General features: G+C 36.6%; 1 protein-coding gene across 17 annotated transcripts in view; it reads left to right on the top strand.

Annotated features, from left to right (window-relative positions):
• Window positions 1-13,528, top strand: part of trim36 (tripartite motif containing 36) — a 153,332-nt gene that overhangs the window by 52,448 nt on the left and 87,356 nt on the right. For 10 of the 17 annotated variants that reach the window (XM_043711000.1, XM_043711002.1, XM_043710899.1 and 7 more), the window contains one exon: window positions 9,816-9,845. The exons of the other annotated variants lie outside the window; for them this stretch is intronic. Coding sequence is in view for 7 of the 10 variants with exons in the window: in XM_043710899.1 (XP_043566834.1) it covers window positions 9,816-9,845 (30 nt within the window). In the remaining 3 variants the exon portion in view is untranslated. The remainder of the gene's footprint in view (window positions 1-9,815; window positions 9,846-13,528) is intronic. 17 annotated transcript variants of the gene reach the window in all.

The raw sequence follows: 13,528 nt of genomic DNA, 5'->3' as shown, positions 1-13,528 counted from the left end.
GGGCTGTTTTCGTTAGAGAAAAGAAGGTTTAGGGGTGACTTGATTGAGGTGTACAAGATGATTAGGGGGTTAGATAGGGTTGACAGTGTGAACCTTTTCCCGTGTATGGAGTCGGGTATTACAAGGGGGCATAGCTTTAAATTAAGCGGGGGTTGATATAGGACTGAAGTTAGGGGTAGGTTCTTCACTCAGCGAGTCGTAAGTTCATGGAATGCCCTGCCAGCAGCAGTGGTGGACTCTCCCTCTTTATGGGCATTTAAGCGGGCATTGGATAGGTATATGGAGGATAGTGGGTTAGTATAGGTTAGGTGGGCTTGGATCGGCGCAACATCGAGGGCCAAAGGGCCTGTACTGCGCTGTATTCTTCTATGTTCTATGTTAACCTCCGACAGGCTTGGGATCGGGGAATGAAAATTTAGCTTTAGCTGTTTTCTTATTTCATTTTGAAACTTTAACCTTAAAACTAGGGATAATATGTATCCAAGGAAAACCTGTCCCTCAGTCTTGAAAGGGCAAAAGCCATATGCTAATCAGGAATTGAAGTTTTCGAGGAGTCTGTACAGGAGATTATTGTACTTCAAAATACCCTAACAAAATGATGTCATCCCTTCAATGTAATTCAGAGTTAGTGTGAGTTCTGTAATATAATATAATCCAAATAAATGAGACATCACTTATCTAACCATTAATTAGGTTACAATATGCATTATGGTATTACATTATAAATGCTGACATTAGAAATAAGTGACTTCTTCAGTGGGATTCTAAGAGAATATTTATGTGTTCTGCAAAATAAAAAAATGTCTTTCCTTTGTGATCCAAACATCTTAGTTAAGTTGTTCACTTGCTGTGAGCATTGCTGGCAAGGTTAACATTTGTTGCCCATCGTAAATGCCTTTGCTTTATATGTAGAAGGAAGATTAACCCATTAACCAACACCAACCTGTGTAGGGGACCATGTGAAGGATAGTCTGGAGATAGTGATTCATTTTGTGCAGCTCACCTTTATGATTTGGTTTAAAGTTTGATAAACATTAATATGCAGATAGGAAACAGAGTAAGAAAAATAACTTATTTTTTCAGAATGGAAGGTGGTGACGAGTGGGGATCAGTGGCTGGGTCCTAGCTACTCACAACACACACACACACATATATATATCTATATCAACCATTTAGGTGAAGTAATCAAACATAACATTTCCAAGTTTACTGATGATGCAAATCTAGGTGGGTCTGTGAGCAGTGAAGAGGATAGAAAGTAAATGCATTAGAGTTGCAATATAACATGGATAAGTGAGAAGTTGTCCACTCAGCAGGAAAAGCAGAATAGCAGAGTATTATTTAAATGGTGATAGATTGGGAAATGTTGATGTTGGAGGTACTTTATTGCATGGATAGAGAATTGGCTAATGGGCAGGAAACAGTGAGTAGGAGTAAGGAGTTTTTTTTAAGGTTGTTGACCTATAACTAGTGAGGTTCCACAGGGATCAGTGCTGGGACCGCAACTGTTTACAATATATGTTAGTAACTTGGTGGAAGCAAATGAATGTACCGTAGCCAAATTTGCAGTTGACACAAAAATAAGTGGGAAGGCAGGTTGGGAGAGGGATACAAAGTCTACAGATAGATATTGAAAGGTTAAGTAGGTGAGCAAAAAGATGGCAAGTGGAGTATAATGTGGGAAAATAAAAAGTTTCATTTTGGAAGGGCGAACAAAAGAAGAGAGTATTATTTAAATGGAAAAAGGTTGTGGAAAATTATTACACAAAGAAACTTGGGGATACTAGTGCATGAAACCCAGTAAGTTAGCACACAGCAGGGTATCACAGCTAACCAGGAATTTTGGCCCTTATTTCAAGGGGGTTGGAGTATAAGAGTAGACATTTCTTCTTGCAACTGTACAAGGTGAGACCACGTCTGGAGTACTGAGAGACATTTTGGTCCCCTCATTGAGGAAAATATGTTATTTCAATGGAGGCAGTTCAGAGAAGGTTCACTTAGATGATGCCCAGCAAGGAGGGATTGTCTGATGAGAAATTTCTTAAACAGGTCGAGACTGTACTCACTGGAGTTTAGAAGAATGATAGATGATCCACTTGAAACATATGGGATTTGAAAGGGGCTTGACAGAGTAAATGCTGAGATGTTTACCCTCGTGGGAGAGTCTAGGACCAGAGGACATTGTCTCAAAATTAAATGCAGCCAGTTTAAACTGAGATGAGGAGGAATTTCTCATCTTAGAAGGTTGAGAGTCATTGGAATTCCTTGCCACAGAGAGCTGAGGGGGCAGAGTCCTTGTGTATATTTAAAGCTGAGCTGAATAGATTCTTGATCAGCAGAGGACTCAGGGTTATTGGGAAAGTGATTGGGAGGAAGGTTGGATCAGCCATAATTCTGTTGACTGATGGAGCAGGCTTATGGGGCTGAATTTTATACTCCTGTTTAATCTGTTATGATCTTATGATCTTACAAAAGTAGCTGGGTGTCCTTATGCACTGGTCATTGAAAGCAAACATGCAGCTGCAGCAAACAGAAAGGCAAATGGCATGTTGGTCTTCATTGCAGGAGGGTTTCAGTGCAGCTGTGTTGAAGCATTATGTGCAGTTTTGGTCTCCTTATCCAAGAAAATATATACTGACCGGGGAAGAGTGAAGGTTCACCAGACTGATTTCTGGAATCATTTGTTAACTGAAGAGATGTTGGGTCGACTGGGTGTGCATTCACTGGAGTTTGGAAGAACAAAAGGCCATCTCGTTGAAATATATAAAATTCTGACTGAGCTGGACAAACTGGATGCACAGATAATGTTTTCTCTGGCTGGGGTTCCAGAATGGAGGGTCACAATCTCAGCATATGCAGTAGGCCATTTTGGACTGCAAAGGGAAGAAATGTCTTTGCTTGGAGGTTGGTAAATGTGTGGTATTCTCTACCATTGAAAGCTGAAAAGGCAACTTCACTCAATATATTTAAGTAAGAAAGAGTTAGGTTTCTAAAAGCTAAATATGTCAGTGTATGGAGTAGACATAAAGGTTCAGCCATGATTGTGTTGAATGGTGAGACAGGTTTAGTGAAGTGAATGGTCTGCTCCTGATCCTTTTCTAGATTAGAGTAGTGCTGGAAAAGCACAGAAGTCAGGCAGCATCCAAGCAGCAGGAAAATCAATGTTTCCATATGAATGAGAAAAGGTTAAGACTATTAACATTAGCAGCATGAAAACCTTTTGAACATTAGGAGGTATGAAATTGAAATGAAAATCCAGTTAAAGAAACTCTCCTAACAAACCTCAGAAAAATTATATTCTAACCCTTTTCTGAGGGTTTGTTAATATAAATGCAAAACATTATGTATCCAGTGTCCTTCCCTCTATACCTTTATACTTCATTCATATTCCAATCTTTAGAAGCAAGATTGTAACCTCAGCAACAGAACATGGAGCACAGACCATGACATTATGTGAGTTGCATTAGTTTCCTTATTGAAAGTGGAACACTGAAAGTGCCAAAAGCATTGGCAATGCCTCTTGCTTGCAGGATCACCATACTTATTTTTGACTTGGAGTAGGCTGAGCTATTGAGTTACAGTGCTATTTCAATTTTGCTGGTCTTTCATTGGACAGTCCACAACTACTATGGTAAAGTCACAAATGCTGTTCAAATAACACAAAGATGTTTATTGGAAAGATGCTCCACTTAGCCTTAAACTGAGACTGCAGAGATTTAGTTTTTATTACTTTTTTATCTGGCACCTTTTATAGTGGCATAATATGATGAAAATCAAAGACATATTAAATTTATTCGTCAAAGTCATCCCTATCTAATCTAGTGGGAATGGATATGTGAATGAAGATAGCATGTATCTAAGATTAGCTCTAAGTTTCCACATATGGAACTAAATGTTTAAAACCAAGTGCACCAACACAATTTACTGGTTTCTTTGATGATTTTTATTTACACTAATTCTCCTATTTCAATGCTTTCAACATCCAAAGTCAGCATTGAGCACTCTCATATACCTAAAGTAAAGCATAACCAAGTTAGATACAGAATATAATCCTCTCTGTCATACCCAAGAAGCCAGTTTCTGCCTCTACTTCAGAGGCAACCAGTGACACAAATATATCTTTTATCACGCCCCATATCCACCAACTCAATGTCACTTAGAATTAATATGATTTAAAAAAAACATTTGCAAGTTAAGGGCAGCATTGTCTAAGCCAGCATCTATTGTCTATTCCTAGCTGCCCTTAAAAAGGTGGTGGTAAGCTGTCTCTTGAGCTGTCTCTATAGGGACGTAAGGACACCCAAAGTGCTGCTATGAAGGTATTTCAGGATCTTCTCAGCCACAGTGAAGGAATTGCAATATATTTATTGTCTATCAGACAGGAAAAGCTTTCTCACTCGCTAGATTTCTGGGATTCTGAATTAGTTATTATGGTCAGACATGGCAACGTTTCTAGTTCATGAGTTTAATGCATTTACCAAGTGGCATTATATATGTATAAACTTGAGCAGTGAATTCTCACAGCCTATGCAGTTATGGTGGGATATCATGGCCAAGAGCAGTTCAAACCTTGCAATATGGCCATGCGTGGATTTACAGCAGACATCAGATAGCAATCAGGAAGGGGAGCACTGGCTGCTTTGACTGCCACCCTCACCAGAAACAACACAACCTATTATAAGGTTATTATGTTAGACTGTTACAGGATAATCCATATCCACCACAGCAATGATTGTGAATTTTAAAACTCTCAAAAGCCAATTTGAATCATACACTATGGCATCCTTTCAAAGAAAGAAAAAAAGCAAAAGCATCTGGTATGACATCATTTCAGCTGTTACTGAATCCCTATGTAATCTGTGTCTATTTACAGCAATGTTGTGCTATATTGAATATGTACAAATATACAGTGCCGAACATATAATTTTCTTGAAATATTTCAAAGAAAATGAAATTGCGTGTGAAAGTCAACACACATCCTTGAAAACCTAAGACAACAACATGCAGAAAAAAATTAACTCTTTGTTTTTGACAGTGTTGCAATGCAAAGTGTATAATGTAGACCTGTCTATAATGCACTTGAACACAACACTGTATATGTCATTCTAAGCACAGATCTTTGCTAACTAATTCATATCCCAGTCCTATGGTGTGAGTAGAGCTTTCAAGCAATAAATAAGTTAACAAAGAAAAGTTTAAAGTTCTTCAAATGGTGGAAATATGCAGCAGGTCAGTCTATAACTATAAAGAGAAAAGGATAGTTAGCAATTCAGGCACTATCCCCCTCACCATAGGATTAGCCTACATTTTTACTTTATGATTTGAGGCAGACAAGATGATCAGAGGATTAGATAGAGTAGACAGTGAAAGTCTTTTTCCTACGATGATGACGTCAGCTTGTATGAGGGGGCATAACTACAAATTGAGGGGTGATAGATTTAAGACAGGTGTCAGAGGCAGGTTCTTTACTCAGAGAGTGGTAAGGGCGTGGAATGTCATACCTGTCAATGTAGTTAACTCAGCCACATTAGGGAGATTTAAACATGGATGATGATGGGCTAATGTAGAGGGACAAACTGAGAATAGTTCACAGGTCAGCGCAACATCGAGGGCCGAAGGGCATGTTCTGCGCTGTATCGTTCTATGTTCTATGTTCTATGATTGCTGTCTGACTTGCTGCGCATTTCCAATAACTTCTGTCAACAATTAGTTCGTGAATAATATTGAACTATATTAATAAGTGGAAGATGGATAGGTTAATGTATCATCTCATGTTGTGATTAATGATATCCATCATTCAAATCCAGGGTGAGGTTGTTATATTTCATTCTTAACATTTTCATCTACACTAGAAGTTCCAAGTTATGATTTTAAAACAATATTAATAGGAAATGAGCTTATTGTCCACAATTAGTTGCCTAGAGAGCATTTCAGAGGAAACCACATTGCTGTATGTCTAGAGTCACATTTCGGCCAGATCAGGTTAACAAAATTGATTTCCTTCTTTAAAAGTGATTAGTAAACCAGATGGGTTTTTATAACAATCAACAGTTATTCCATAACTACAATTAGGTCAGTTTTTTATTGAATCCAAATTTCACCACTTGCCATCATGGGTTTCAACCCCACATCCCGATAACATTAGGGGTTCAGGATAACTAGTCCATGATATTACCACTCCAATGCCATCTTTGCTATACATACCAGAACTCTAATTCTTTATTCAGCAACTGCAATTAATAAATATTTGTAGTGTTAGACACCATGGACAAAAACTGAACTGTGTTAGACACATAATTATTGTGCTTCCAAGAGCTGGTCACAGGTTAGGAACTCACCCCCTCACTCCCTAAGGTCTGTCCAAAATCTACAATGCACAAGTCAGGAGTGTGATGGAATACATCCCACTTGCTTGGATGGGTGCAGCTCCAACAACACTCAAGAAGCTTGACACTATCCAGATAAACCAGCCCATATGATAGGCACCAGATTCATAAACATTTTATTCCCTCAACACCAACTCTCTGTAGCAACAGTGCATACCATCACAAGATGTACTGCAGCAACTTACTAAGGCTCCTCTGACAGAACCTTCTAAAGTCCTGAATGCTACCTTCTAGATAGACAAGAGCAGCAGATGCATGGGAACCACCTGCAAGCTCCCTCAATACCGTTCATTATCCTTAATTTAAACTATATTAATGTTTCTTCAGTGTCACTAGATCTCCTGGAAATCCTTCTCTAACAGCATTGTGGATCTACTACAACACAAGACTACACCAGTTTGAGAAAGTAGCTTCCCACCATCCTCTTAGGAAAAACATGGGATTGGCAATAATTGCTGGCCTAGACAACCATATCTCATGAATGAACAAAAAAAAAACAAATTGCTTTTAAGTCATGCTACTAAATTGTAGAACAAAACATTGGCTTTTTCCTGAGAGAAATACCTTGCTGAGGAAGGGCAAAAGAGGGTAATGAGATGAACAATCTTTTGGGAGAATTTGATACGGCAGGGCAGAGTATCCAGAATTTCATAGTGGAATACAGTTAAGAAAACAAGAATTGTTCTGACATTGAAACTGCAGTGAACATGTGACACAAGAAAGCTAACAAGGTAGAGTGGGAATTACAGTTAAATTGTTCAGAGTGAGTTTGAAAAAGTATTTTATAATTTCAGAAGTTTACTATTGATATAAAGTGATTGTTCAGAAATTGATGATGACATTTATCACCAGGGTGGTTATAATGAACAGTCAACAACACCCAAAGTTAACAACATAATCCATGCCAAGTGAAAAATGCTTGTACAGTAGTGGTGCACTTTTATTGAAAAACCTTTTTCTAAACATTGTTCTGGAGAAAATGGAGATGGGTTGATGCTTATTTATTGGAAATCATGAATAAATAGATTTTTTTTGCAGGAATTCTTGATGACAGTTCTTATCCGTTTTGAATGCTGTTGCTGGTCAACGTTCTATCCAAATTTGATACCTCTTAAAAAAAAGTGTTGCAGCATTTGCAATAATATTTTTGAAGCAAGCACAAGACAGAAACCTTAGAAAATAAATGTTTGAATTTTTTATCACTTGTTACAGATCAGGATTCCATTCAAGTCAAAAAGCATTTAGGATATTTGATTTGCTGAACTCTGCTTTCATCAGCCTCATGTTGGGAGGAACTTTATGCCTCGTATCTCTATGACTGGCTCTTGGAATTAAATAACAGTTTTGTCCCAAGTTTCAACCTGAACTGGTTTTAAACCTAATCCCAAAATGCAAGGAGTGTGCTCGAAACCACTAAGTCCTGCTTATTAGGTTTGATAGAGGATTGGCTAACCAACAGAAAGCAGACAATCAGGATAATTAGGTCTTTTTCTGGTTGGCAAGGTGTAACTAGTAGGGTGCCATAGGGTTTGATCCTTGGGTCCCAACTATTTACAATCTTTATTAATGACTTAGATGCAGGGATAGAAGGTACAATAACCAAATTTGAAGATGACACTAAAATAGGTATAATTGCAATGAAGAAGTAAGAAATTTACAAATGGGTATGGACAGAGTAGGTGAATTGCCCAAAATTGGCAGTTGGAGTTTAATGTAGATAAGTGTGAGCTTATCCATTTTCATTGGAAGAATAGAAAGGCAATTTATTATCTAAATAGACAGCACCTTCAGAGTGTCCACATGCATGAATTGCAGAAAACCAGTATGCAAGCACAGCAGGTAATAAAGAAGGCAAATGGAATTTTTGCAATTATTACTAAATAAGTAGAGTTTAAAGTAGCAAAATGTAACTGCAATTGTGCAAGGATTAGTGAGACCATAACTGGAGTACAGTTTTGGTCCCTTTATTCAAGGCTATTTGTAATTACATTCATTAGATTGATTCTAGAGGTTGAGAGATTTGTCTTATGAAGAGAGATTCAGTAACAGAGGCCAATACTTTCTGGAGCTTATAAGAACAAAAGGAGTTCTAATTGTGGTATTTAGGATGCTGAAAGGGTTTGACAAAATAGGCATACAGAGAATGTTTCCTCGTGTGTGGCAATCTACAATGAGATGTCATAGTTTAAGGATAAGGGGTAGCACATTTAAAATGGGGATGAGGAGACATTCTTTCACTCAAAGGGCCATGAGTCTGTGGAATTCACTACCCCAGAGTACGGTGGATGCCATGACATTTAGTAAATTTAAAGACAAGACAGACAGATTTTTAATCAGTAATGGGTTGAAAGGTTATGGAGAGTAGATGAGAAAGTGGAATAGAGGTTGGAATTAGATCAGCCCTAATCATATTGAATGGCAGAGCAGGCTCGAGAGCTGAATTACCTACTTCTCATTCTTATGTTCTTACCTGAGAGAAAAATGTAGTCTCTATATGTGCTTTGGTAGCTTGTTTATTAAATGCTTATTAACTTATGTTATTATATTTATGTAAATATTATATTAGAGGAGACATACCAACAAGATGTTTTCAGATTTGATCTTCAAGTTAACTGATCTCCATTGGAATGACATTAGTAATGGTATAGTTGGCTCCAGTGTTCTAAGATAAGAGGAGAATAAAAATCAGTCAGGATTCTCTTTCCTGATTATTCTTCTGGAAAAGATGTTTACTAGGGCAATGGTTAAGAGTACAAGAATACTTATGCTGCTCTCAGTTATGAAATAGTCAGCATTCACTATGTCAAATTACAGAAATCACTAGCTTTTGTTTAAGACATCATAAATTATGTGTAAAATATGGAACTATTATAATAGGTTTTCATGCCATAAATAAAGGAGAGTGCGAATTATGTGTGATACTTCATATCATTTCCAAAATTATTCCAATGGAGTAAATGTTATATATAAACTATTGTACATTTTCTACCAGTTGCTGTACTGTTGATGTGCAAACTCATTTTGAATATTTTACCCAATGAAATGTTTTGGGCTGCATTATAGCTTGAGGAATAGTTTGCATTGTGCTTTCTGTACACTAATTGAATGATGTCAAAGTAAATTGTTGTAATTTTTTAAACTGGATAAATAAACACTACAAGTCAGTGTTTTAAATATATTGAGAAGCAAGAGGTGCTGCAGTTTATTGTAGCTCTGTTTTGGTACTGTTTTTCTGATTCAGAAATGTAGTGAACTAATCCTATTCTACAAATTAAATCATGCTTTTAAAAATGTAACCTAATTTATGTTGCATTATCTCTGAGGTAATGTATTGATCAGCCAGTGAAGTATAAAACTAATATAGGGCTTACTTATTATAGCGTAATGGTACTGGAGGATCCTTCCTGATTTTATGTTAATTGATTACAGCCTCACTGCGAAGGTCATTTGGGAGAAAAGGTAGACCTATTCTGTGTTTATTTAGGTTTGATGATTCTTCACTACAGCTCTATTACAATGAATGTCTTTGCAAGAGAAGAAAATGTTTGGTGATTTTCAAACAAATGGTGGTCAAGTGCTGAAGTTAACAAATGGAAGACATCTTTACAATAGAATTGCTTTTTCAACAAATTAATCAACTAAAATTCTATGATACAGTAATACTTGCTTGTAAATGATGAACATCACTTCAGCACTTTTGGGAAGTGATGTTTAGAATAATCTAAAATGCAATTTTGTACCTGAACCTCAGAAGTGATAGTACCACTGAATAAAAATCTATCAACGGGTCTCAACATGTTTTGAGATTAGGCATTCATCTAATGACCAAATGAATTGTCAATTTGTGACACATATAATACTTGTGTAATAATGCATGCTTATTCATTCCAGCACAAGTGAGAACGGAACCAGACCCTATGTGAACTTCAGTGTAACCTGACCACTGCTGAGTATTTTGTTTCTGGCATTCAGTTCTCTTTTGCTTGGTTCATTAGTTTGTAACAACAGTGTGCCTGTCCCAGTGCTTGCTTCTGTGATCTGCTGCTTTCTGATTGTGCTACATCCCACTGTTTCCTGATTTTGTTGTGTTTTGTGTGGTATTGTTGTTTGCTGTGGTTTATGTTTCTTTCTTACTGCCTGAAATATTGCAAAATACAAATCAACAGTAGGTATTGCAGCATACGATAGATTTATAGATATACCAATTCAATTTATCCAAAGAAAAGTCAGTGAGTTTTCTTAGAAAGCATTGGAGTGAAAGTTTTCTGAATGCAGTTTCATGGCCATTAATTGCTACATAGTCATTTGACATTCTGAGCCATTCAACTCAGGACGATGGATGACCATGAACTAAATGGTCTGTCCCACAAGCTGCTGGAAGGTACTTAATGAGAGCATTGTCCTATGACACTTTCCTGCAGCTGTCAGCAACTGGATAACATTGACATTGAGGAAATATTAAGAGTAAGTGCCAGGAATGAAATAGTATGAGCACAATAAAGGGGATAGGGGAAAAAAAGCTAAAAATTAAAATCCATCATTAGACTGTGTCAATCAATTGCTTAGATGTTATATGTTTACATTATTTATTTCAGTTTATTTTACCTTTTTTAATTGACATTCAATGTTTTACATGAAATATTTCTGATGTGAAGTGACTGACCAATACTAACCAAGCTAATCCTGTGTCCTAATGAATTATTAAGATATTATTTCGCATTACTTAGTACATTTTACTTTATGATTTTCGGGCATACTAACTTGTTTTAAAATAGTTATGTTCAGTCAATAAATGTTCAGCATGCTCACATTGTTCATAAATGTTCACATTTGAAAATATTGTGTTGTACTGACACCAGCATTTGAGTTATTACTAATATTATAGCTTGCTAACTTATTATATTATATTGTGAATTATTAATGTTTCTCTCTTCTGACTAACAACATTGCTAGTCTGCATATTAATAACATTGTTACTATCCTATAAATAACCAAATATTACTATCCTGTAAATTACTAATGCTAAATTAACATTCTCAGCTATATCATCTGAACAGGGTAGCTGAACATAAGCAAAATGGTTTCCCAGGAAATGTTGGCATTGTTATGCAGTGTTCTTATCCTTCATCTGTTCATTGAGTCATTGTTTCAATCTCACTTTATCTTTTTCTGTCTCTCATATTTTCTTCCCTCTTTCTCATTTTCTGTCACATTCCATCTCCAATCTTTTTTTAAAAAAAAGGAAACTGCATGGGCTCCATGTTTTTTATCTTTTAATTGAGCTTATCAGGAACTGTAAATATCCATGGTGGTAATATGATAAAGAGGCTCAGAAATCACTGACTAAAAGGCTCGGGTAACTTAACATTAGGTTATGTATAAAAATTCAGGTTGGAGTAGTACTTCCTATAAGCAACAAACATATATTGTGGAGTCAATCTTAATTGTCTCTATCTTGGGAATATTGAGGGAGTGGGCTGTGAGAAAATGCTAATTTTAACCTATAGGCTCTTACAGGTGGCCGAGGCACCCTCAGATAAAAACATCATGACCTTCTGTAAATTACAGTTCCATGATTTCACTGGGGTCTCATTGTATTTTAACCTGAACATCGAAAGGAAAACCAATTTCAATTTCCTACCAGCAAGCAGATCAACTGCTTGCAGGAAGGACACAAAAGCCATTTGATTATATCAAACATGCCTTTGTGGTGCTAGGAATGTCAAGAGTGTGCTTCTGGTCATCACAAAGGAAGTCATCACCTAGACATACCTGATGCAAAAAGGAAATGGAACTGTGGCATTTGAACAATCCCTGGGACTTAATATAAATCTGAAAAACTAAGACTGGAAGTGTGGCTCTCATTCAGTGACAATCCACCAACTGCTCCCGCCAACACCACCCCCACCTTCATCCAAAGAAAATCACACATACCTGAAACCAATTTGAGGTTAAAAGCATCTGTTTAGTGTCAGTTTTGGTGTTTCCATTCAAATTTGCATTAGTCTAAGTGCGAGCAGCAAGTATCAATACACTGAATATTGTGAATGTCATTCACACCGAAAGCTTAACCAATGTTACACGTGTGCTGATAAGTTTTTTCATTTGAATTTTCAGTACCAGAGAATATATCCAATTATGTTACATCTACCCTTGTTTAAAGCAATGTCCAACATCATCTGACTCCTTGAAGGCTTGATCCACTTACCTGTAGTTACTCACCTGTGCTGAAAATACATCAGCTGCTGCGATTCAGGCAGTAAAATCTGCAGCACTGTCATAAATTGCACAAGGTTTTCATTCCAAACTTAATTATTAATATTTATATAATAACCCATCAAATAAGATAAAAGATATTTGCTAAAGGGTTGTTACGGGATATGATAAACCCTCAACAACCTGAGACTAGGAATTAAATTAAAATATCGCTCTGGAATTGTAAACAGAAAAAATCTGAATTAATCAATTACAAGTTCAGTTAGCATAGTTTAATTTTGGAAGAAAAATTTAGTTATAAAATAGTTTTATTAACTCAATCAGTTTTACCTTTAATAGTATACAGCGGTAGTGTGGATTCAATTGTTTGTTTTTGAGTGGGTGGGTTGGGAGGGTTGTAAGAAATTCTGACAATGTGACATGGATAGGTATTCAGTAGCAGTTGTGTTTAAAATTAAGGTGAGCAGCTGTTAAGTTCATAGCTAGTGATCGTTAACAATTTCAGGCATGTCTAATTAGAGTCTCTTATGCACCAGTGAATGCCAATGGTCTCCGCTGAGGAAGTGTAACTGACATTAACCAACATATAGCAAAACACTCTCTAAAGTTTATTTTAAGATGAGAAATATTTTCAAAGAACAATGATATATATTTTCATAAAATGCTATATAAATTCAAGATTGAAGTTAGAATACCAAATTGACCAAGCAGGACAGTTTGGTGTACTTGATCAGTAACTAATCAAATGAGGTGAAATGCTGCTTCATTAGGCCTGAGGAAGGAGCAGCACTCCAAAAGCTAGTGCTTCCAAATAAATTTTTAACTTTGTCCACCTCAATCCAACACTGGCACCTCTACATCAGGTGAATTAAGAAAACAATAACTTCTAATGTCATTTTCAATCATCGGGCAGAATTTTATGAGTC

The sequence above is a fragment of the Chiloscyllium plagiosum genome, chromosome 2 (genome assembly GCF_004010195.1).
Source record: "Chiloscyllium plagiosum isolate BGI_BamShark_2017 chromosome 2, ASM401019v2, whole genome shotgun sequence".
Lineage (NCBI taxonomy): Eukaryota > Metazoa > Chordata > Chondrichthyes > Orectolobiformes > Hemiscylliidae > Chiloscyllium > Chiloscyllium plagiosum.
This window is presented reverse-complemented; position numbering and strand designations above follow the sequence as displayed.